Source organism: Sceloporus occidentalis, unplaced genomic scaffold, assembly GCF_023333645.1.
Source record: "Sceloporus occidentalis isolate IW3139 unplaced genomic scaffold, rSceOcc1.0.p SCAF_7, whole genome shotgun sequence".
Taxonomy (NCBI): domain Eukaryota; kingdom Metazoa; phylum Chordata; class Lepidosauria; order Squamata; family Phrynosomatidae; genus Sceloporus; species Sceloporus occidentalis.
The window spans coordinates 4,764,858-4,791,258 of NW_028316987.1; the positions used below are offsets into that span (position 1 = coordinate 4,764,858).

Below are 26,401 nucleotides of genomic sequence, written 5' to 3' on the forward strand. Positions count from 1 at the left end.
AACATACTTAAAAGTTTACTGTTTCCACTAACAATTTCTAAAGGGTAACTGTGTTAAAGGCTAGCTCTTTTATTATAGCACGAGCCTCTTCTATTAAAAAAATAAATAAATTCATTGGCCTTTAAAGACTCTTTAAGATGCCACAGAACTCTTAGTTAGGCCCAGCAACTGTCAATGTTGGTTTAATCCAAGCCATGAAAAGTCCAGATAGAAAGATTCTGCATTGAAGCTGTCCTTGGGTGATGCCTTAAGATATCAAAAATATAATCAGTCAGTGAGTACCATACCTTAGGAAGATGTTCATACTTGAATGCAAGTCTCTAGAATGAACTGTTGTATTTGGGAAGGTAGCACTAAATGTGTCTATCTGTGTGTACCTCTTGTACATTTTAGCAATAGTGGTTGATAATTGTGAAGATCTGAATGCCTTGAAAACAGTGCACAGCTTTCACTGGAAGAATTAAATCTTGGCTTTTGCTTACTACCCCTAAAAATCTGTCTGCATCGTTGATCGTTTAGTGCTCTTCTCCCAGGGATGCTTTGCTTTATATCTCAAACTGGAGCAAATGCAGATAGGCGAGTTTGTGATTCTTCTAATTCTAGGTGAATCATTCTCCAAGCTTTAGTACTGATTCGTGGCTGGACAGAGAAGTCAAAGACCAGCTCTTGTATGACACTCTAGTTCTGATCAACTTGGGGGCATGTGATAAGCGGAAAGTCTTAGAAGAAGAGAAACGTCGGGGAAAGGAGAGGCTTCTTAAGCAGTGCCGTAATCGAGAAACCAGGTACGAGGTTTTCTGTCCTTCTACCATTTCCTGGGATTTGTGTAGATGAGAGTTTTTTAAACCACTGGCAAAATATCTCTAAATGCAGTGGATTTACATCTGTGGCTTTATGAAGAATGCAGAAAAACAAATTACTATATTTTAAATGCAAATTTGAATTAATTTAGTAGCCCTCATTATGTTTGAGTCACAAAAATGGCTTATGATAGAAATTCATAGAATGAAATCAGTAAAGCTTATGTTGAACCTACCCCTTATCTAGCAATTTAGACCAGAATTGGTTACTATCATATATACATGGCTACTGCTGAAATGGGAGCAGGAGATTTACGTCCCTCTTCCCCTCCATAATATCTGATGCAGCTTGCCCTTTGCATCATGTCACACCATTGTACATCACCACTGAGTTTTGCTTTGTTGGAGGAAGTTCAACATATACTGTAGCATCAAGTTCCTAGACTTACCAAGCAGATTATTATATAACAACAGTAGCTAAGATAAAGGAAAACACATGGAATCTCATAACAGCCACATATGTGTGTGCGTGGTTTTTTTTTTTAGAAGGGAATGCATGAAAATCTGTTAATATGCCTATCTGGTGAAATATGTACATCCATCGTCTAGAAATATGACAGATGTGACCAGGCAAGTCTTGTTGAATTTTATTTTGTTTTAGTGTTGTCCTTTTCTTTATTGATACTGGTATATACTGGGATTTGTTACATCAGACATGGGAGGTTTTTCATTTCAGAAGGGCTGGCTTGTGTCTTGTATTTACCGGTATTTATTTTTCCATCTAAACTGGTGGTAGATGTGTGCAATCCCTCAACCTAAAACTTATAGAATATACTAGATCAAAGAAGAAAGTGGTGATAATGAAGTAGTAAATAAATAATTTAATTGTACTTTCTCATCTGATAAGAAGAAGTTACATGTTAAAGCTGAAAGTGTTCAATTAGAAACTGAAGATGAAGTAGCAGTCCAAAGTGTTTTAGTTGCCAATATGAATAGCTGTATGATAAGGCCCAGTTAGTTTAGTCATTCAGAACATAATTTCAGGACCAGAATGTCACTTTGTTTTTGTCTCTACTATCCTAATTTTCTAGGGAATGTAAGAAAGCTTCACAGCCTTCAGCAAAGCTAGGGAGTGCAGCAAGAGGAAACTCACCAGTGTGTGGGCTCAGTACAGAACGGTTGGTACAAAAACATGTACACATTGAATCTTGTATTCAAACATTTGAGCATACCTCAGTATAGATTTTAAAAGTATAGAACTTTTTTAAAAAGGTACATCTGCTCCATAGTTCAGTCTATGTTCCCTAAGTTGTTGGGAAGGTGGGAAGTATAAAGAAACCATTAATATATACCCTGAAATGTATATAAGTATATGTGTGTTCTGCTCACTGTTTTCCAAATGCTGTTTATGTGCTCTAGTTTTCACTCCCATATGGAGCGTGCTTAGGGTGGAAAAAAAAGCAAGCCAGAGTGCAAGTTCCTACTGTGGATTTTGGCAACATTCTGTTGTCTTTCTATCCACATTATTTGATCCTCTGAAGGAAATAAGAAAGGACAAGAAGCCTGAGTTCCATCTTGCAGAGCAACTTGTTTAGATAGGCTTTTACTTTTCTTGATTGAGTCTTCCCCAAGGGAAGGCAACCAGGAGCAGGACTAGGAGTTTATCACACGGGACGAATCCCGTGCAGAAACCGAATTTAAACTGAAAATAGTTGTTTTTCAGATGGTGTTTGGGGTTAACCTGAACAGAAAGTTGAAAAAAATTGCATTTGTGGGAAGTTTTTCAGACAATATTTGCATGAAAGAGTAACAACACGAAAATAACCTGAATGCAAAGTCGTCAAAACCAGCTCCTTTTTACTTTCGCTAAATTCCGAAAGGACAAAGGAGCTTTCCTTTTGGGTTATTTTTGTCTTATTTCTCTTTCATGCCAGCGTATCTGAGAAACAACACCCGGATTTTAAAATCCCGTTTCTGCATAGTATTTTACCAATTTGCCCTCCATGTAATAAACTCTTAAGTTGTACATATTCCTGTTTGCTACAGAGCTTTCTGTATCTGTACGAAGTAAATAAGCACACGTGCACACACACACATAAATAAAATGATGTTGTTAGTGTGGGTATCTATATCTCAGAACTTTGTGTAAAATTTGTATGAGGAAATCTTGCCTCAGCATGTAGCATTGTGGAGACATGCTTTAAGAACTGAAATAGGAGTGTGAATCCCAAATGGGAAACTCTCTCACTATGGACATTTCCTCTGGGAATGTTAACAGTTTTACATGGGTGATTTTTATCAGGGCTGAGGAAAACAAGAACTGCCAAGCTGCTTGGCTCCAGCAATCTGAGAAGTACGAAGAGAACAACACAGGAGGGTATCGCCGAATTTATCCCAGTTCTGATTCAGACAGATACGATAAGTTTTTCCAACACAACAATTCACTCTTCCAGGAAACAGCAGCTTCCAGAGCACGTGAAGAGTATGCCAGGTAGGAAAGAGTCTTTTGTGGCCTATTTTTATTAAAATATTTTTTTAAGTGAGGAATATTTAAGAAAGAAAAGAAATTACTGCCACGTTCACATTATTGTTTTGGTTATTCCATAATAGTACTGTTAAATAGCAATTCATCCTCTCCTTTTCTTGATCTTAAAACATCTTTTCTGGGTTTAACTTTCCAGTGGTGTTCAGAGCATTTGAGAGAGGCTCACTTTGTCTTGCACAAATTTCTTTACTTGTATAGTCAGTTGTTGAATGAGAACAGCAACATTTCTAATCCCAAGCAGCACATCATCAACAAATGCCATCGAGCCCTGACTCCAACATTTTTAACATTTCCCTCACCCCAGTCCTTCAAGGCAAATGCCTAAGGCTCTGAGTCTGTGTGTGTAACTTCCAGGTGGCCTTCTAAAGCCAGACATACTGAGGCAGGGCTGGCGCCAGAGGTTGGCATTGTTGGTCACCTGCCAAGGCCCACAACGCTGCAGGGGACCCACTAGTGACTACTAGAGTCTGCTGACCCTGCTGCACCTCCTTCTTCCTATCCTTGTCTATTCACTTCACTTGTAGACATACATATAAAAGATCAGAGTGAATAAGCATCCTCTTCATCTTGTCTTGCACTCTTCTGATTAGGAATGGTTGAACTTGCTCATCAAGTTAGTTTTCTTGGTTAGTACTTGGATGAAAGTTCTTTCTTCTGTCTATATTTTGTTGTGTATAAACAAACTGAAGTGCATGCACATCAAGAAAATGTGTATTGGGAGTATTGTGTAGTATATTGTGATGCAGCATGAATGACATTGTGCATTGCTGTGCTTTATTTCTCTCTCTGATTGACTGTTTTCATGTGCCATATTGTTTACAGTCCATACTCATTATAGAACCTGAGGGAGTGCGGCAATTTGGACCTGTGAAAGAGGCACCAGCATCAGTTGAGAGAAAGTTGTTGAATAACAGATACATAAATGAAACCAAAGCAGAAGGGAGAAACCAACAATGATGGATGCTAATCTCCATAGCTGTTTTGTATTGCATGATTGGTTATTTGAAAAATTTCAGATCCAAGCTTTTACTATGAGATAGGTCCAAAAAGGTTTGGGGTTAAGTGACATAACTACATGAGCATGAACATTGCAAATGGGACAGTCATTGCACTTCCTTCAGAAATAAAATTGACCAGTATTGGGACACACACAGACGTAGTGGAGTTTAAAAGTTTAGTCATCCACTCTGGCATCACTAGGGTTGGTGTCACATAGGAAATTCTCTCACACTAATATCCCTGATGGGTTAGATGCATGTTTAACCATCAGTGATGGATCTTACTGCACTCTCCTGTGGTTGGGCCATAGGCAGCCTGTATGCAGCCCATATGCAGCCTGGGCTTATCCCGTAGCTTTTCAAGAATGGGATCTCTTAGCCTAATTGCCAGTCTCTGCTAGAGTATCTATCACTGAGTAGTATGTCAACATCCATATAAATTTTACATGTTCAATAGGCCTATTCTGGTTGAGTGTAGCACTTGGATTTAAGTCCATATAACTTCATCAAGAAGATACATGAGCCATTGTGGTGTAGTGGTTGGAGTGTTGAAGGAGGACCCCAGGAGACTGAGGTTCAAATTGCTGATCAATCATGGAAATCCACCTTGGGCAGGTCACATTCTCTCAGTCTAAGAGGAAGCAAGAGCAAACTGCCTTTGAAGAAATCTTACCAAGAAAGTCTTATGGTATTGTCACCATAAGTCAGAGTTGACTTGAAGGCACATAACAACAGCTGTCTTCATCAAAAAAAGGCATTACAAAATGAGAGGCAGAAAAGTTGGGAGGAAGTCAAAATGTTAACTTGTGTATGAATCCCGAGTTAGTCCTACCTAGAACAGATCATTGAGAAGTATGGGATTTATCAGTCACAACTAATGTTAGGATTTGTTAATTTCAGTGGGTTTTTTCTAGGAATGATTAACAATGGGTTTCACCCTTAATATGTTGAATCAGGTCTGGTACATACCTGTAAAATGGTCTGGAGCAGCAGCAGCTTTTTTTCCTCTGCAGGGAAGCCGCAGCCGCCAAACCGTGTGGCTTCCCTGTGGAGGAAAAAGAATCCATAAAAAACCAATGGCTCACTCGTGATGTAACTGGCAAGGCGCGACATGCGGATGCTATGCATCCATTACATCATAATGTGCTAGGGTTAGGGACCATGTGGTTGCCTCATGGTCCCATAACCCTAGCATGGTGCAAGCATGGCGCTTTAGCGCAGTGTGTACCGCGCCAAAGATTAAATAAGAAAAGAGATGGGTGCAGATATTCAAATTAAAGGTAAACAGGTAGTGTCATGGTTTTAAGTTACACTTGGGATTGCCCCAGAACCTTTGAGCAAAAAACAAACAATGGTTGATCAAACCACACAATTCAGCAGTTGCTTGGACCTGTCTTTACCCTAAGGTGAATCACACAGGTTCCTTGGTAGGTAAAAATAGAACTATTACGCACCTATACAATTTTTATATCAGCAAAGCTACAGATAATTTTAATTGGTGAACTAGGATTTCTTAAAAACCAACAGAAGTCAATTTAGGAGGGGAGTTCTTTATTACAGCAGTACATGAGAATATACCAGTATCCATAAACCTGCATGAAACATTGCCCCAGCTCCAAGAACTGCAAGAGAGAAAGAAAAAGCTCTGCTTAAGCTTTTAGGAAGAAAGAAAATGTAAAACCTGCAACCCTAATTCTTGCCACACATTTTCTCTTTTTTTTCCTGCTTTCTCTTATTGATTTAACAGAAAATGTTATGTTTTCTATTAAGGCATCATGCCAAGCTACACACACACACACATGGAACGAATTTGTTAAAAATTAATTTGTTGCATGTAAATGATTAATTTTCTTACCAATTATTTTTAAAGAATTTATTTTATTCATTATAATGGATATGATATTTATAGGTTGAATAACAATATTATTTCACAGTACCTTAGTTCATTAATCTTGGAAAGTGATTTGTGGGAAGTTTTAGTAATTTCAGGTAGCTTTTTTAAAAACTAAACTGTTGCTAAAAGTTTTATGATTTTTCATTATGTTACTACATTGCTTTACAATTTCACATTAGTGCTTTTTAAACTTGTTTTAATTTTATTTTATACTAATCAAACAAAGAATAAACAACAAAAACAACATTGTATTTCAACCAAACCAAAACAAAAAACATAGCAAAACAACAAATATATTGTGATATTCCGCGTGTAATTCATGATAGTTTAGCAATTTTCTTCATCGAATCTTGTATCTTCTCTAAATCATGTTCTCAATACAGATAGATGTATCTATTTACAAATCTCACTGTAGATGAATAACTTGACCTTGTGGTCCTATTTTTTCTGTATTTGCATTTACATACCGAATAAATGGATACCATATTGGCCAAAAGTTGTCATCCATCCTGTTTTCTCATATTGAATTAGCAGTGATGTTCACTTTCCCATTAAGGAAACATACCAGACTCCACAAACATACACACACACAGAAGTAATTTGTTAAAAATTAATTTGTTATTTGTTATTAATTTTCTTACCAATGGTTTTTACAGTCCGTATTTTATTCATTATACCGGCAATGATATTGTTGGGTTGAGTACCAATTATATTTTACAGAACCTTAATTCATTACTTTTAGGAGGTGAGTTGTGGGATGTTTTAGTAATTTGGGGATAAAAATGGGATATAAGTGAAATAAATAAATAAATAAATAAAGTTAGTTTTTTTTAAAAAAGCTATAACTTACATGTTACTAACAGTTTTATGATTTCCCCCCCACTGAAATGATCAATGTTACTACATGGCATTATATGTAATTTAATGGTATTAGTAGCACATTAATATTAATAGCCTCAGACCTGCACTCTCTCACACACACAAGGCATCATTTCAGAGCATTCATTGACCCTTAGAATCATACAATCATACAGTTGGAAGGAAGTGCAAGGGCCATCTAATCCAGCCTCTCCAGCTATGTAGGAATACACAACTGTAGCATTCCTGAAAGATGCCCATCCAACCTCTGTTTAAATACCTCCAATATACAATATTACTATAACTGCAGATTTCACCCACATTCCCTACAATACATTAGCACAAGCAAACTGGATAACAACAATGGAGTATACTGCAATGTTATGAAATCCCTCTTGACCCTCTTCAGGAAAATGGGTACAAAACCAGGATACTTTGCAGAACTAGCATAGACTCTGAGTCACCATCCTGTATCCTTCAACATGCGTCTAACCATGATGGATTGGTTGATGATTTTAGAAAATGTTTAAAAACTCAGGAAAAAAAGCTTTTGAAAAATAAAACCTTGGGGGGGGGGGAATCACAAACCTGTCTTTTCTGCCATCATTTTTTGTAGTAATTTGTGCTAACTATATTATTAAATTTAATCATTTTAAAAATTACAATAGTTTATTTTAAATTAAAAAGAATCATTTAAAATTAGTAGATTAAGTTTACTTAGTGCTGCTGAAACCCAGTAGTGTTTTCTTGGACTTCATGGAAGGGAAAAGAGGGAACTGCTTCTTTAGAGATAAAAAGATAACTTGGTAGTTTGTAGAAAGAACATGCTGACAATTTGTGTATATGTATGAATGAGGATTCCATAGAAGGGAACAGTTGTTCAGATTCTCAGCTGAGGACAGGGTAGATTCTAACGGATTTTTTGTTGCAAAAGTTAATTCAGGTTAATATTGAATTTTGAAAATATACGGAACCTCCACCTTCTTTTAAACAATAAGTGAAGCTGCTTCAGACATATATTCTGGGGCCTGCTTTTAGAATTGTTTTAAAAGCTGGACACTATCTGTGAAGATGCTCTGGGTACAGGACAACGTTTTCAAGATAATGCTCTCCAGTGGTCATAAAGAATAGAAATGATAATAGTTGTAGTCCAACACTTCTGGAGGGAACCAGGTTTAGATAGGTTGGCATAGAATATTATATTAGAATGAATAGTGGTAATAGATGATCCCCTGGAGCCTCTTTCCTCCTTTATGGGAGTGTTTATGTGAGACAGTAAGAACTTGTTTGAACCTCTCTTGTTTGGGCCCCATTCACTCTATGTTATAAACCAGTTTGGAAACTAGTTTAAAAGGGTGTCGTTCATACTTGCGCTGGTTTCTCTCGGCTTGTATTTCGTATGGGTGGGTGGTGCAAATCCCCCATAACATGGTGCTTTTGAAACTGCACCATTTACAACATCTTTTCAAAAGCACCAGGTTTTTTTAGGGAACCGCCAATGGGAATGTGCTGCCGATCCCATTTGGGGCACCCAGGAGGGAAGAGTAATGGGGAAAGGGTGGGTAGAGGGGTGGAACATACCCATCCCATTCTGCAGGTCTTGTCTGTGTTTTTCCCCTCTTAGCACTCATGGTTGCGTGAGTGAGGATACCAGCTCTTTAAATCCAATGTATTCAAATTTCCTACGCTGTCAAGTGGTCTCTTTAAACCACTGTGCAGCTGTTTTCTTCTGCTGCTGGTGAATTAGTCCCCTTATCTGTACCAATGCCTGATATCCAGAGGTCACCAAAGTCAGCAAGGGGGTTCTTTTGGGAACATAGTGTGGCTTTTTAAAAAAATGTTTGACAGTTTCTGTGCACTGTTACATTTGTGTGGTTTCCCTGGGGGTTCTGTTGTTGGCATTGGGGTTTGCATGGCTGGCATTGGAGGCATGTTGCTGGCAGGTGGGTTGTTCCTGGCATTGGCCTCTTAGGCTGAGATGGTGTTCTTCTGTCCAAGGGGGACCATTCATGGGAGTTTCGCGCCAAGGATTTATTCAGGGTATGGTACCCAAAAAAGAACTGTCACGCTATAGCATAACTTTTATAGTCATGCTATTGCGTGACAATGCATCAAAAAAATAAAAATAAAAACGGTGTGATTACTTTTCATACATATCAAAGAATGCATCAAAATACTTTAAAGTTCCCTGCTGTTTGCACACTTAAAAAAAATTCCTCCATATAGCAGGGGATGCAGTTTATTGTAGGACTTGACCTGCAAAACATCACAGCAATGCAGATGCACGTCACTTGATTGACAGTTTTTTAAAAAATGCCGGTACCGATCGAACTTATCTGTGATGGAGAATCCATTTTGAATTGGTCCAAACAGGGACGTAGCCAGGATTTTAGGAAGGGGGGGGTCCAGACTAAGTGCCACCATTATCATGGGGCTTAGGTGTGGCGGCACAGCAGCACGCACCATTCATTTTTCTAATGGAAGGGTGGTCCGGACCCCAACGACCCCCCCTTGGCTACGTCCCTGGTCCAAAGCTAAATGTGAATATGAAGTGGGTTAAATTCCAATGGACACCTTCAGTTGTAGCAAACATAGTCGGAACTTCTATTCAGTGTTGAATCAATAATGCCATTCAAACATCTTCAGTGCAAAAATGTGAGTGTGACTGGGCCCTTGGTGTATGCTGAATGCCTAGAAAGCTTGAGAAAATTGGAAGGAAAAATTGAAGTACATCCTAGGCAGCAAAGAATCTAACAAAGCTGCTTGAAACTCCATCACCTTGGAAAACAATGTATAATTCAATTTCAGTAGCCCTAGGCATTGTGGCAGCTCAAGTAAAGTAAGCTAGGGCAAACAAGCACACAAACCAGGCCTAAATATCTTTAACCATTCCCCCTAAAGTCCTAAAGGTTGCTTGGTTATGAATGATAAAAATGGTTAGCTTTGGAGTATGTTTGCATTATCACTTTCAGCGGTGTCCTTTCACACTTGTAGAAAGAAGCCAAAGTAATAGGCCCTGGTGGCGCAGTGGTTAAATGCCTGTACTGCAGCCATTCACTCAAAACCACAAGGTTGCAAGTTCAAGACCAGCAAAAGGGCCCAAGCTTGACTCAGGCTTGCATCCTTCCGAGGTCGCTAAAATGAGTACCCAGACTGTTGGGGGCAAATTAGCTTACTTGCTAATTAGCTTACTTGCTGTTCACCTCTATGATCTTTGGAATAGCGGTATATAAATAAAACAAATTATTATTATTATTATTATTAATAGGGCTTTACTTTGAGGTAACATTACCAAGCACTTTAAGAACTAGAATACTATAAACGCATGCTATACAGTATATATGAATGTATATACTATAAACTCAATTTGGTAACACTGTAAAACTGATAGGAGAGTAGCTGAATAATAATAATAATAATACTTTATTTCTATACCGCTTTTCCGGTGATCAAAGCGGTGTACAGCAAAAATGTTAATACATACGAGTTAAGATAAAAACCGCAAATCTCAAATTACATAAAAATGCATAAAGCATGTAAAAAACACATAAAAAACATACAGCCAGGAATCTTTTGGTCAATGACATGCAAATCTATTAGAAATAATTATTACAAAGAGACAGACGGATATGCCAGTTGGAATAAGTGTGTCTTCAGAGCCTTTTTAAAAGTGTCCAAAGTGGAACAGGCTCGGATTTCATCAGGAAGATTATTCCAAAGGGTAGGTGCTGTCACTGAAAATGACTTCTTGTGAGTTGTTGTCAATCTCACTTTTGGACATTCTAATAAGAATTTCCCTGATGACCTGAGAGTGCGGGGCAGATTGTGTGGGAGAAGGCGCTCCTTCAAGTAGTTCGGGCCCAAGCCATGTAGGGCTTTATAGGTAATAACCGACACTTTGTATTGGGCCCGGAAGCTAATGGGCAGCCAGTGAAGAGATTTTAATACCGGTGTTATATGGTCTGCCCTAGATGTTCCAGCGACCAATCTGGCTGCTGCATTTTGCACTAACTGAAGCTTCCGGACTTGGTACAAAGGTAGCCCCATGTAGAGCGCATTACAGAAATCTAACCGAGAGGTTACCAGTGCATGTACTACCATTTCAAGGTCCCTTTGGTCCAAACAGGGGCGCAGCTGGCATATCAGCTGAAGCTGGTACCAAGCACTCTTGGCCATCGCATCCACCTGGGATGACAGTTGTAAAGATGGATCCAAGAGTACTCCCAGACTGCGCACTTTGTCCTTTAGAGGGAGCCTGACTCTGTCCAGGACAGGATGACAAATTTCCCTGCCTGGACTTGGGGTACCTATCATGAGTATAGAATAACTTTTCAACAAGGGTACTAGTTTTGTTTCCTTGTTGTTCCCTGGCTCTAAATAAGCCACACAAAGGTCAATTTACCTTCTTTCTGCCTTTGCTGCTGTCTGTTGGGATTGTTAAGAGCCTAGTAAGATTTTTTTGGACTTCAGCTTCCAGAATCCCCCAAGCAACAAATATCAATATTGTGGCTGATGCAGTTATGCAAAGTAGAGGATTCCAGGAGCTATAGTTCAAAAAGGATTATTGTAATTTGAATAATTGAAGCAAATGCTTCAGTGTTGCATGGGTGTGTGTGTGTGTGTTGCTGTTGCAATAACTGTGCTGAACTAATCTATCGTGTTTTGGTTTAGGGGCAAGGCTAGCATGTTTTTGCCTATGATGGAGACCTGTGTATCTTTTTGAGGAGAGTTGGAAACCCCAGGGAATTAAGGGTTTGACAAATTCAGTGTAGCTTTTTAACAGTAAATAGCATTTGGCTTGCCACTTCTTCCCCATCTGGATCAATTCTGATTCATGAATTCATACATATTGTGATGAATTTGCAAAATGTTTTGTAGAGAAAAATCACTCATATCCATTCCAACTTGAATTCCACATGAGGGTAGGTTGTAGTGTGGTAACTGAAATGTGTACTTGTCCAGTTTTGATGGCTGAGTTTCAATCTGTTCAGTTTCAAGATGTGGACAAGTTGTTTGGAGAAGTAAGGCCAAACACATGTTCACTAGACCCATGAGCATCCTGACTGATTAAGACTGCCAGAGGAGGCTCGCCAAGTGGGTGGTGGAGGTTGTAAATTCTCCTTTGAAATGTGGTTGTATTCCAGCTTCTCTTTAAAAAAACAGTTGATTTTCTGAAGAGACTTTGACTAAACCCCACCACCTTTGATAAATTATTGAGTAGTTCCTAATCTTCCTTTTTAAAGGTCTTAGAGCGAGTGGGAACAGTGCAACTCCAGGCTTTCTTGGATTAAATAATCAGGATTCATTTCAGTATGGGTTCAGACCTGGTTATAGAATCATAGAATCATAGAGTTGGAAGAGACCACAAGGGCCATCCAGTCCAACCCCCTGCTCTCAGTCAAAACATCCCCGACAGGACAGAAATGGCTTTGGTTGCCTGGGTGGATGACCTATGCCAAGACCTGGAAAGGGGAAATGTGTCCCTTGTGGTTATGCTGGACTATTCAGCAACCTTCTATAACATTGTTCATGATATCCCTCCAGACCATTTGGCTGATATGTGACTTGGGCACTCTGTCCAATATGGTCCTTTCTTACTGAATATTTCCACAATCTGATGTGGGGGTATTGCTCTTTTGCTTCATGGCCATTACCCCGAGAGGATCTACAAGGCACAGTACTATCCATAGTGCTTTTTATCAGCAACATGATTTGAGGGTGTCATCAATATGTTGATGATAGCCAGCTCATTCTTTCTTTTGCAACTGATACAAAATAAGCTGTAGAAGTTTTGAATAATTGTCTGGATGCAGTGAAGGATTCGATGTGGTGAACACATTGAGGCCATATCCCGACAAAAATTCTATTGGTCAATATGGACTTGAATTACAACCTGGTTTGGATGGGGTTGTGCTCTTTCTGAAAGACCAGGGGATGTTCTTGGACAGAACATTGCTTTTGGAAAGCGATGTGGCTGCTGTGGCCAAGATTGACTTTGTCCAGCTCCACTTTGTGCACCAGCTGCACCTCATCATATGGAGGATAGATCTGGTCACAGTGGTTCATGGCTTAATAACTTTCTAATTAGAGTAATGTAATGCACTCTCTGTCTGTGGCTGTCCTTGAAAAGCAACCAGAAACTACAGCTAGTGCAAGATGCCATACTATAGTCTGATATGTATTTTAGAAACTACACATCTTTAGTAGTGTACCAACTGCATTGGCTTCCAGGTTGCTTCCAGGTTCAGTTCAAGATGCTGGGTTTGATCTACAAAGCCCTAAATGGCTTGGATCCAAAATGTCTGAAAGACCATCTCCTCCCATATAAGTCTGCCCAGAATTTGAGATCTTCAGTGGAAGCCATATTACATGTTCCATAAACCCTGGTCAGGGGTTTCTCTGCAGTGACACCTGGTTGTGGAGCTTCTTCCTAAGTGAAGTCAGATTGGCTTCATCTGGTTTGTCCTTCTGGAGAGGAGACAAGATTGTGCTGTTTGTGTGGCATTTGGTTCTTAAAACTAGGGTTAGCTATTGGTATTGTTGTGTGTATGCTCTTAATATTTTAATTGATTTTTAATTAATAGTTAGGCTTTTTAAGCTATGTCACTACAGAGGATCTAGCAGGCTGAAAGATTAAAACAAACATTTTAATAAATTCTAAAAATTGAACATCAATTAATCAATAGGCAACTGATCCAGGAACTACGTCTGAAGCAGGAGCAAAAAGCAACTCTGTTGAGAGAAAAGAAGGCTGAGCTGCAGGGAGAGTCTAGTGGAGAAAAGATAAAGACTGCCAGGCACAAGGTGGTAGGCAGAACAAGAATGGTGCGAGTTTCTGCCCAGGTAAGAAAGGTGGAGAAACATATCTGCTCATATTTTCACCTCATTGGTTCTTCGGGGAGAGTAGGAAAACAGCTTGAAAAGCCCCATGAATTAATCATGGAAATATATTTCTAATATTTCTAGATTGTCTTCAGGGGTTCTTTCTGCTTCAGTTTGTTTAATGTATTTGTGTATATGCAAACCACCCTTTGTGCACTGACTTTGCAAGTGGGATGTAGAATGATTTCCCGGAGATAGCAGTCAATCTTGCATACTAGCTTACAGTTCATATTTGGTTTTATGGAGTGAGTAGGAAAGGAAGACTTAAAGGTAACAAAGACCAGACAGGAGAAAAACTGGGGAGGTAAGGAGGAGAGGGAGGAACAAGAACAAATGCAAGTAAATACATTTGGGGTAGGGACAAAACAGTGCTGTAATTTAATTCCTCATAAGTTCCGTATAGGTTCACTTATAAATCTACTCTGTGCCATTTCTTCATCTCTCTTTGTATTTTTGTTATGTGATTTATTATTGAAATGTACATAAATTCACAATTAAATTTTTCTCTAAAATGAATTTTTGTAAAACTATCTTAAAAATATATGTGTGTACACACACACACACACTTTTATTTTAAACCAATAATTACATTACAAGAAGTGTGTTATTCAAAGTATAACCATGATCTGAGTTGCATATTATGTGGACAAATCAGGTCAAGCTATGCAAACATGCAAACAAAATTAAAATTTCAAGTTAGGCCCTGGTGGCGCAGTGGTTAAATGCCTGTACTGCAGCCATTAACTCAAAACCACAAGGTTGCGAGTTCAAGACCAGCAAAAGGGCCCAAGCTCGACTCAGGCTTGCATCCTTCCGAGGTCGCTAAAATGAGTACCCAGACTGTTGGGGGCAAATTAGCTTACTTGCTAATTAGCTTACTTGCTGTTCACCTCTATGATCTTTGGAATAGCGGTATGTAAATAAAACAAATTATTATTATTAATGAATTATTATATTCTGCTGATACTGCAAATGTAAACTATTTGAGCAGGTATTCTTCAGAATCAGACATTGTATTAGTAGCTCTGTGAAGGAAGCTTGGGAATTCAGCAAATAATTATTAGCTTCTCCCCAAACTATAATTCCTAGGAGTCTTTGGATGAGCTTTTTATTGTTTAAGTACTGTATTTATTTATTTTCAGTTTGGGATGAGGACTGATACATTAAGCCAAAAATGTCACTGCAGAGGAAGATTTGGGGGACAGATTTTGGCCATTTAATGTAGTTTGTAAGCTCTCTGTTCTGGAATTATGTCATTTCTGCAGTGTGTATTTACGTATTGATGCCTTATAGATGTCAATTTGGAGGAGTAGGAGCAACAGTTATTTTCTTGTACACCTTTTTTAAGGGGAAAAAAAGACTCTAGACATCTTACAGCTAAAATGGACCAAATGCACAAAAACAATAAAAATTACTGTTATATTCCTACTACTACTACTAGTTAGTAAGAATAGTAATATTTCAGTCTACAGTTGGATAGGGATTATGTAAATCTTTAAGAAGCCTAGATGCTTCATGTGGCCTCTCCATTTTGCATGCATTCCAGTCCCTGGGTGCCTGGTCTGAATGAGACTGGAGCTCATTATATGTCAGAAAGGTTGAGGTATGCTGTGGTTTTATGCCCACATCCTGATGAATAAACAGGGTTGTGGGTATTTTACCCCCGAAAGCTGTCTGGGAGTAGCCTGAAAGTAAAGAAGTGATAAAGTAAGTTGCAGCTAGAGGCTGATATCAGAACGTAAGAGCTTTCCTTCGCACTTCTCAGTTTCAAACTATACTTTTAAAACTGCAAGAAAGCCAACATGTAGACCCATGCCTTCCAATATTTCACAGTTGAAAACCGGGACATGTGCGGCTAGCCAACATCAGAGTGTGGCATACCTTACAACTGTCCTGATTTGGCAGTGACAGTTCCAATTAAACACCTGTCACTCTACTTTTTAAGCTGCTTTTGTAATCTTACAGTTTCTCTTTCCTCCTGTCATTTACCCCCTTTCTCCTTGGCTTACTTCTATTGATGCAAACTGAGTTCAATGTCCAAAAGTATTTGCACTCCATTAACTCAGTAGAGGCAGAAGAGAAGAGTGGATGCAATCTTGCAAATGAATCTTTTGATCAGGCAAAAACAAACTACTGCGAGCTCTCCTAGCTCATGTGTTCTTCCTCCTCAATAATTTTTGCCATCCTGACCAGTTGCTGCTGCTGATTGGCCCCACATGTCCTAGTTTTCCTCTGTGAAATGTTGGAGGGTATTGTGTGGTCAGGATAGCAAAGGTAATTAATGTGGAAGAACATGAGCTAGGCTATGCTGCAGCAATTTTCGCCTGAGTCTAGAGGGAAGGGCAGGATTCCACATCTTCCTCTCTTCTGCTCTCCCCACTTGCTGAGTCAACTGAATGCAAACAGCTATTGCACTTTGAACTCCCTTTGCAGCAGCTGAAGGAAGCCAAGGACAGGGGGCATGGACGTAGCCAGGATTTTGGGAAGGGGGGTCCAGACTAAATGCCACCATTATAATGGGGCTTGGGTGCAGCCGCGCAGTGGCACACACCATTCATTGTATCTAACGGAAGGGACCCCATGGATCCCCCCTCGGCTATGTCCCAAATTGGAATAACTGGAGGGTATGCAGACCTTGATTACATATTGTATACATGTGAGCCAGTATGGTATGTTTACTGAACAAGGGGAGGAACTGGACTGATCTGAATTTGTATATCTGCTCAATGACTTTAGGAAAGTCACTTCAGTCTCCCAGCTTAACCTACCCATTGAATAACATGTTGAATTCCTTGGAGAGGAGTGGAGACTGGGATACAAGTGTGATTTTTTTAAAAAAATGATGACTTGAAGGATAAGGAGAGATTAAATAATATGGCAGATGTTTACTTTTTTTCTCCATGATACATCAAAACAAAAAATATTTTTCTGTTTTAGTTTCCTATTAAGATTATATCCTGGCTGTTACAAAATGTTTTGGGATGGTTGCTTGCTGGGAATTCTGGGAGCTGAAGTTGAGATGGTGACTATTTCAAATGCTGCTGCACACAGAAGCTTCTCATTTCCCTGGACCCTCCTGCTTAAATTTCAGATTGTTTTGTTTCCTTTTGTCTCTATTCAGCCTCAGGTTTGTTCAGAGTCTGTACCTGTGCCTACCTTCCTGCCTGAACATTTTTCAGATGTGCAACAACATGAGAAAAAACTGGACCATGGGTCTAACAACTGCTCAGAAATCCTGGAAAAACTTCCTGTGAGACCATACAGCTCTGTGCCTGACCTTTCCAGAAGAAACTCATCCAATACCTCTGAACAATACAATTCCACTCCAGAACTGAGAGATACTATTAGCAGCCACCACTCTGCACCAGATATGAGTGTAAGATCAAGAGTAAGTAACAGAACTATGTTCAGAGCTTGGGGAAAACAACTGCCAGAATCCCACAGCCAAGTTTGCTGGGTGGTGGAGTGGGTGGGATTCTAGACATTGGGAATCCAACATAGTAAGTATGCTACCCAAGCTCTGGCTATGCTGTAAACTGTTGTATTGGATCTCCAGTCCCTTTGCCGTCCCAGGAAGTGAATACAGAGCAGGCCTTTGGTCCTAGGTTGTTCAAAAATTTGACTGTTCGTGTCCCAGCTTAGTACTATGTTATTTGGCCGCTTTTATTTTTTTCTAGATCATTCATAACCATTCTAGGGTGAATGCAACAACAGAAACAGTAAAACACAGTAAATAGCAAGGGGCACTAAAGTTGAAAGCCCATCTAGATTTAATATCTTAGTTTTGTGGTCTTCACATTGGTTGCAGATGCTGCCAATTTTACCAGCTTTCTACCTGTCTGGATATAGACATGTGTTAGAGTGTTAGAGCCAGTGTGGTGTTGTGGTTTGAGCATTGGACTATGACTCTGGAGACCAGGGTTCAAATTCTGGCTTGACCATGTAAACCCACCAGGTATTTTTAGGCAAGTCACATTCTCTAAGCCTCAGAGGATGGCAGTGGCAAACCTTCTCTGAAGAAACTTGCCAAGAAAACCCCATGATAGGTCCACCCTAGGGTCACCATAAGTCAAAAACTAGTTGAAGGCACAACAAAACCAAAATGTGTGTAGGCATCCTGGATTAAGCAGCAACATGACATTCATCCCATTAATTCTTTAAGTCTCTGCAGTATTTGGTCTGAATGTAAGAAGTAAACAAGAACCCTTAGTTTTCTGCCAGCTGGGTTATCATTATCAATGAGGTTGTCAGGCATCTGGAGCAGGGATGCTATTACAGATCTTCCTTCACTCCCTTACCAGCTCCAGCAACCAGGCGAGTTTACAAAAGCACATGGTAAACAACGCCCATGTCCTCATAAACATTTCTCAGCAATGGCCCAGCCTCGTGCAAAGAGTGTGACAGCAACAAGCATGGCTTGCCGGGATGGTCTACCTATTAAAAACTTTCGTCCGTTTGAAGAAGAGCCCTTCCGGTCTCATCTTGGAGGTTATGCAGACTTGCCATGCTCTGCTGCACAGACAATGAGAATTAAATTACCTGAAAAAGAACAAGATAAAAGATCAGTCTCAGAATTCTTCAGCAAGATGAATTGCACACCAGTGGAAAGAAACCTTCGGCTTCTCTTGCAACAGCCATCTCATCACTTCACCAACCGAGCACGTGAGTGCCATTTTCTTGGTGTCCTGGCACCTGAGGGGTTCATGTGTCTTTTGAATGCAAAGAGTTGATCAGAACCATTGTAGCTAAGTTGATCCAACAGTATGTAAGACTTTGGCTAGAGATACTTGATTTATTTAGAATGTTGCAGACTTTGGATTTCCACAGGTTCTTTCTTGAGTTTGGGAGACTGGTACAGCTGATTCAGCACTCTCAGCCCATACCATCGAGACATGGCCCCATTCACACTACAAAAATAATCTGGGATGAATCCAGGTTATTTTTGTGGTGTTCACACTCACCCTGAATGCATTCAGTGCATCTTGGTGATGGGGGCTACCCTCACTTAGCCCAGGATATTCGATGCCATTTTTAAAAAAAGTTTTCCTGAAAGATCCACATCGATCAGCATCTTCAGCAGTGTGAATATGCTACTGAATCGATTCGGGTCACTCTATATCATTCAAGGGAATGGAAGTGGCTCCATTTTATCCCAGAATGATGGCATGTGTGAATAACACAAGGTTTAAAATGAGAGATTCGGAAACACAAAACACAATGGGAACAATGATCCTGATATGCATCAGCCCTGCAATCCGCATCTCTTCAGGACCAAAAACTGAGTGTGAATGCCCCCATGGAGAATTTCAGCCGTGTTACCCCCAGTCTTCTGGTTGAGACAGACTGGTTCACAACCAATATAGGTTATTTAAATATGATGGCATAGCTCAAAGGAAAGGATTGCTGTCTTGCAATGTCTTTCAGGGACCTAAGAATAGTTATCAATTCACAAGCTATCTGTAGGATACTGTCTAGGGCTGTCAAGAGGTTGTTTTCAGGATCTTTTTGAACATGAGATAAAAGTATGGTTTATGGTTGCATGTATGAATCAGGACATGCCTTTGCTATGCCTCCAGGTGGAAGAAGGCAGAGGAATTTGCTTTCTTTTTAACACTGTTTTTCTGTTTTTTTGATCCTATCTTATTTAGCACAGTTTAAACCAATCAAATTGTAATTCCTGGCTTGTTTAAATCCACCAGAATTCATCCACATTTTATGTAATGGAGAATTATATAATGATTTTAAAACTTAAAGTGAATGGTTTTGATTTTGTTACACTATACTGAAGGATGAGATGGCATGGGAGAGTGTGTCAGGCTCAGATCTGTGTGCATAATATCAAATTCTAATTTAAGGTTACATTTGACCTGAGTTTTTCACTCATCCCACTTTCAAGTAATTAGTCAATCAGTTGCATTTCAGTGGATTTATATATTAATTTGATCTATAAAATGGCCATGAATTTGTAATTCCAGGATCTTGAATTTCTGGCCCAGTAACGTACACTTGAACTAATAAAAGCTATCACATATTATTAGAAGGAAAGTTATTTCTTAAATCTGATACATAAGTTTATTGGATATACAAGGATATAAGAGGAGTTCACCATAATTAAAATTGTTTTTTGAAAAATAGAAACTAGTAGAAGGTTCACGGTCCTGATATACTTTTGAAAGAGAATGTACTGTCTGGGGTTTGAGGGAACAAGAAAGCTTCTTCTGCCTCCTAAGTGTCCATTTGCCCTAGGATCTGAATTGTTCCATGGTTACTGGCATCCATAAACCACCTAGATCTGTTTTCATTATAATTCTGAGTACCTGATAGGTTATTCCCAGGCAGATTGGTAGGAGAAGGAGTAGATGTACAGTGGTACAGTGCTATAGTTTACCTATCTTAAATGTTTCTGAGTGAAAGGATTTCCAGATTACTTCTGCATAGGAAACCTCTTGAAAAATCTCCACAGCTTGAAACACTGAGTGTGTTTGGCAGAGAATCAGTTTCTCAATGGCCTTATTTGTTTCTAATGCTAAATACTGGTGTAGCATTACAAATCTGTTCATGGACTTTACCCTGATCCTTCAGTGTGACCACAAGGAATTTGGAAGCTCCAGTTTCCATTTAAGATACACCACAGCTTTTTTTATCATCAGACTCAGACAAGCTGCGGGTCATCTTGACTCTGGTTTGTTGAAACAAGTCAAATCTTAAGCATAGTTTATGAAACTGATTTGTTTCAGCTAATGATAGTTAAGATTAGCTATGGTTCGCTTTACATAGTAAACTGTGGTTAATATAAAAACAGAAGTAGAAACTTCCAATGCCTTCCTGCACTGTTGTGCTGGGAAACATTAGATGGGGTTAGTATGGAGGGAAATGTCAGCCCAAGCTCATTGTAGCTTGTCCCAATTAATTCTAAACTATAGTTTGCTACTAATCTCACTAATATGTGTTAATAATAACATGTTATGTTAATTCACTGTGGTTATTTCAAAAAGATGAGGAAATGACTTCATATTTTGTTTTTAAATTAAAGAGCTCCATATTTGTTAAACTTTTAACATAATTAATAACAAGTTTCGATTCATAATTTTGTTTTGTGTGTGTGTGTGTTTGTCTTTATCTCCAGTTAGAGATCTGAGACTTGAAATAAGGAGCTACTGAAAGCCTGAGATGAAAGCTCATGCTACCGTGTCTCTTTCAGTTAGTCTCAATGTTCCTACAAGATCCCTTTGCATAAATATTTCACTTTAAGGACTTGTATCCCATTAATTAGCCTATTCTTTGCTGGAATAAATGTTCTCCCTTTGACTTTTTAGTGAAGCTGAAACTGAGGTGGAGACATCTGTGGCTCCACAAAAACTGGAGTTGGCTCTTCAGATGATTTTTGGGGCGAAAGGGGGTGAGCTGGAATGAAGATAAGGAGACTATATCAGCATAGGGGCTCCTAACATACAACTTTATCACACAGGAACCTATGTGCTTCAATCCTGAAAATGATTAAAGTGTCCACATCCTGGAAAAGCACACAAATGTGCAATTGATTATCATACGCAGAGAACAACCAAGCATTAAAAGCACATTACTAATACGAGAAAATGAGTAAAAAATACATTTGGTTTTCAGACAGATGCGCACAAATTCCGAAATATGTTCAACAAGTGGGAACAATGGATCTGAATCACATCATTCTGGAGGGGAGGGACTAATGGCAGAGAGGTGTTTACAATAGCTCTTCAGTTTTTGGTAGATCCACCATCCCCCCCACCAGCACTGCCTTTGTGCTTGCGGTGTGGCTTATGGACACATGGTTTTTTAAAAAATCGATAGAAGATTCATTGATTTTGCAACTACTTGCAATTACTCAGGCTGCAAGCTGGGCAATTGGGCCGACATCAGCTGAGTGAGGCAAGTAGTTGCAAAACCAATGAATCAAATTGTCTATCAATTTTTAAAATAAAAAATAGTTTACAAGCCAGGTTTCCGCTTATGTCGCTGATGACATGCAGATGATTGACATGCATTTTGAAGCGGCACAAACTAGGGATGACAATCGTGCCAAAAAAGAAACGATAACAATGGGATAATAAAAAGGTCAACTTTCATAGTGGGAATGATGGACCTTTTGGAATCAATTCACCGATAAGGAACAAAGGCAAATTGCAAACCAGTTTAAATGTAAGTGAGAATGGGGTCCCTGATTCGTGTCACTTTCTGTTTGGATTCTAAAGTGGTTTGCACACATCATCGTCTGAAAACCAATTGCAAAATTCTGCCTAATAACCCTGGGTTCTGTCCAGTTTAAACTTCCAATTTCCCCCATGTGATAAACTCCATAGCTTTGCAATAGCATGCCACCACCAGTTACCAGTTAATTCTCTTGCTTTAAGATCAAAATAAAAGAAAAAGTCTGTTATATTGCAGGATGTGTTGAAGCATCACACACATATATTGTTTTGTTTGTTTTTTGTTATATAGAAAGTGCTTCTCTTTCAAGACGAATCCTAGGCAGCGGGAGTGCTTCTTGCAGGAAACCCCAAAGGGTCTACCGTGCCCATGTCCCTGCTGAACGGAAGATGGTTGAACACCACAGTTTGCAGGACCTTCTGATAATCTCCCACATGAAAAATCAGCCCCAAAGAACCAACAATCCATCATTGGGAGATAGTGCTGTGAACAAGTAACAGGCAAGGGTGGATGTCATGTTTTCTGCAGTTGAGAAAAAGAAGTGGATTAGCTGGGCGGGACCAGTGACTGCAGAATTTTAATGGAGGACATAGCACTATTAAGTGCCCTGTAGTTATCACTGTTTCGGTTCTACTTGTAACTTATTGTAGAAAAGCAATGGCTCACCAGTGCTATAGTCCTTAGTTTAAAGGAAACCAGTATATGGAACATGGTCTAGTGGAGTCATGCATTGCATACAAAGTATTGTTGAAAATGAGGGTCTTATTGTCAGTATGGTAAACAGGCACTACTGTGGTCCCTACAATTCACTGAGATGATCATGGCTGCAATTGTGTCCAGATCAGGAAAGGACAGTGAAAACAGGGATATTACTTTTCTAGTGAGAAAGAGAAATTAGTCACCAGAAATACCAATTCAGCAGTTCCATTGCTTTTATTGACCCAGATGTAAAAGAGAAGTAGAGTTGGGTATCATCCAGATACCTCTCTCCAGTCCCAAAATAACATCACAGCAACTTCTTGCAGATGTTGAAATTTGTAGAACAGGATAGAACCTCACAAGAACCCATAACATAAGAGCAGTAAAGTCAGCATGAAACCAGCCCTTAATGTTGGAATAGAATGACTGAAAAACTGTACCTCCAGCCTAGACAGTCTATCAAAAAAATATAATACAATTGATGGTACTGAAACACATTGAGAGGTCAAGTAGAATTAGCTTACCCTCAGTGTTCTTCCAGCCTGGACTATCTGCTCAAGTAACCAAGGCAATTTCTATACCCAAACCATCTCTGAAATCAGATTGAAATGTCTCCAGGTACTCTAACTCCAGGTTAGAGTAACATGGCCTCAGTTTGCTCAGGAATCTTCCCAACTGACTAAAGTTACAAATGCCAGAGTTCAATTAAGATTTTGTCACTTTACTTTTTAAAATTGTAGACCTTTTTATAAGGTTATCATGTTGAAATTATTTTGTAAATAAATATGTTGTTGGGGAATTCTTTGAGTAAAATATTCAGGACCACTGACTTTACATACCACATCTGTTTTCTTGGTATATCATCTCCTTCTCTTTTCTTCTAGGGTCTGATCCAGTCCTCCACAAACACAAACATACAGTACTGAATTATCTGAATTGTTCAGCTATATCCTATGTACTGTACTATTCGGTACAATCCTTTGCCTGCAGCAAAGAACTTTGACTTGTATGAAAAATGTGTCTTTTTAAGGTAAATGGGTCATGAAGTATTGGAAGCACCTGGTTTTCTGTTCCCTACAGAATGATGTGGCTGGTATACTGCAAATGAAAACACCATCGTCCATGGATTTCTATGAAGATGCATGCTGCATTCAGTGCATTTCAGATACTAGATAATTTTCTGCAATGTCCCAACTGTATGGTCCTCTAGATCTGCAGACATGGATGGAGTCGTGCCACTGAACTTTGCAAATGGAATCATAAGGACCAAATGTGATGTGACACATGTCTGTATGTCTCATCTTTTTTTCCCTAGAAGGTTACAATAGGGATCAAAGTTGTGGGGGAGGAGGGCCTCTTAACCCTCCCTTAAGCTGTTTTGTCAATTCAAAAGTTTTTCCATGCTGTTTTTGTACTTGTGGGGGGAAATGTACAGGATCTATATATTATGTTTCTCTGAGATGAAAACAGCAGCTCAGGAGGAGCAATTCTGAGTGGACAAACATCTGGAATTATGCAGTCCTGCTTCTCATATCTCTGTTTCCTCTGGCAGTTCCAAAGGCTGCTTTTGGTTTAAGGAAACAGGATAAAGATTCAATGACTGGATTGCTTGTCATCCCTTATTAGCTCTAGACTTCGTACATTTTTCAAAGCAATTCATGTTAATAAATCTGGTGAGAAGTTGTAAAGAACGAGCAGTTCAAAGATTCTGAAAATGGCAAAGATTTGAGTATGAGGGAAATTGGCTTTCCTTCCTGGAATAAAACAGCCCTGTACAGCTTTGGATTATGTATGCAGTTGTCTATAGTTGCAAAACATTTGCTCAAGATCCTGTATTTTTCTTGCCATATTTATTGCAACAGCCCTAAATATTGTTGCTGCAGTTTACCTCCCCTTCTTACCCTGCCCTGTTTCCATGTTCACAGTGCTTTTGCCAGGAGGATGGGATGGTGGACTGCACTTAAACTATCCATAGGCAAAAGTGGGCTGTCAAATTCTCAGCATGAAATATAGGTTACTCAGGGGGAAAAAACCTGGGGATGAGGATGTTGATTGCACAGCATAGACTTTGGTATTTGGGGCAAAGTCCCTGCAATTGCTTGTTTATGTAACTTTAATGAAAGTTTATAGTCATGATTACTAGGAGTCAAGGGACTGGGGCTTCCTGGCAGGACTGAATCTTCCTGGCAGTGCAAAAGTGTGATTGAGCCTGTAATATTCAGAGCAGAAGCAAGCATGGCAACAATAAATGCTTGCTTTTCCATGCAATAACCAGGGAATTGATTCTACCTTTTTACATCTTACACCAGCTGATGCTGACATATCTGTGTAAATGTGGCACACCCTAACATATGCTGACAAACGTGTTGATTTTTATGGTAATGATTGTGCAATGCGTTTCAACTGTAGGAAGCACTCCTCATTGTAGCAATAATGTTGCCCAGGTCCCACCTATTCTTATGTGTGTATTCTCAAGAGACGGCTTTATATACAGTAATTCCCTTTATGCAGAGGATGAGATTTCTGGACTTGTTTAATTCTGCCATATTTGCCCTTTGTCTAACTATCATGCTTCAGTTATTGTTTGCCATGGCTTGTGTCCTATTGCTTACTACCCTTCCATCCGATCACAACCCGTCTAAATCCAAAATGAATCCTGTGGGAATAAAATATTATTCAGTATGTGAATAAAATATATATGCAAGTTTCATTTGATTGCCATAATTTATTTTGGCTGCAAAATTGGAGGTTTTCAGATTGCAGCATTTGCCTTTTCTCGCCGCAGAAGTGTAAACATTTGTGGCTTATACAATGACACTTATTTTAGAAGGCTATGTTTTTCCCCCCAATATATAATCATACATCTGGTAGGAACAGGAACCAGCTGCAGATGTAATAAGAGGCACTTCGATTACTAGCCTGACAATCATAACAAGGCAAACCATCTTACTTGTAAAGCGATGCCAGTGCCAATCTATGCCCGCCTTGTATTTATGGGGTTCTATTGAAATGTAGACAGCACAAGACATTCTGAAACCCTCATCTTAAAATCAAGTTTCTACCCTTGCAGAAGGTTATTGAAAAAAATTACCCTTTGCTGCCTTATTGTTAACTTGTAAAGTGTCCATCATATAAACAAAAATGATTAAGGCAGGTTGTGTATCTGTACTCAGACCAAATCTTCTTCAGGGGGGACTAATTTATTCAGGTTTTGCCTCCATTGCAGTGGTGTCCCCTGACTATAGTGCTTTACTTTATTCCAAGTACTGAATTGCAGCCATTTGTTTATATGGGGGAAAATAAAAATATAATTACATACACCACATTTCTGTGAGAGCTGAGATGTTCCAGCGATTCAGCACTTTACCTGGTTTTAGTTCAAGGAATTTAGTCCTGAGTAGATGTATATTGGATTATTTCAAAGAGCATGAGCTGTGAATTAGAAGTTTACTATTCAAATCCCACCCCATCTATAAAGTCACTGGCCACCCACCTGCTACATCTGTAATACAGAGATAATATCAGTTGATTGTGATGATTT

The 26,401-nt window shown here is 39.2% G+C and overlaps 1 protein-coding gene across 6 annotated transcripts in view; it reads left to right on the forward strand.

Moving 5' to 3' along the window:
* Positions 1-25,594, forward strand: part of LOC149309063 (tubulin polyglutamylase TTLL6-like) — a 43,780-nt gene extending 18,186 nt beyond the window's left edge. For 4 of the 6 annotated variants that reach the window (XM_089531726.1, XM_089531729.1, XM_089531731.1 and 1 more), the window contains 8 exons: positions 604-785; positions 1,892-1,978; positions 3,103-3,291; positions 13,782-13,938; positions 17,099-17,365; positions 18,279-18,639; positions 22,453-22,661; positions 23,745-25,593. In XM_089531726.1, coding sequence (XP_089387852.1) covers positions 604-785; positions 1,892-1,978; positions 3,103-3,291; positions 13,782-13,938; positions 17,099-17,365; positions 18,279-18,639; positions 22,453-22,658 — 1,449 coding nt within the window. In that variant the 3' untranslated portion in view covers positions 22,659-22,661; positions 23,745-25,593. Of the gene's footprint in view, positions 1-603; positions 786-1,891; positions 1,979-3,102; positions 3,292-13,781; positions 13,939-17,098; positions 17,366-18,278; positions 18,640-22,452; positions 22,668-23,744 lie in introns of all 6 variants that reach the window. The other 2 variants (XM_089531725.1, XM_089531730.1) reach the window with 2 other exon arrangements.
* Positions 25,595-26,401: the final 807 nt, after the last annotated feature.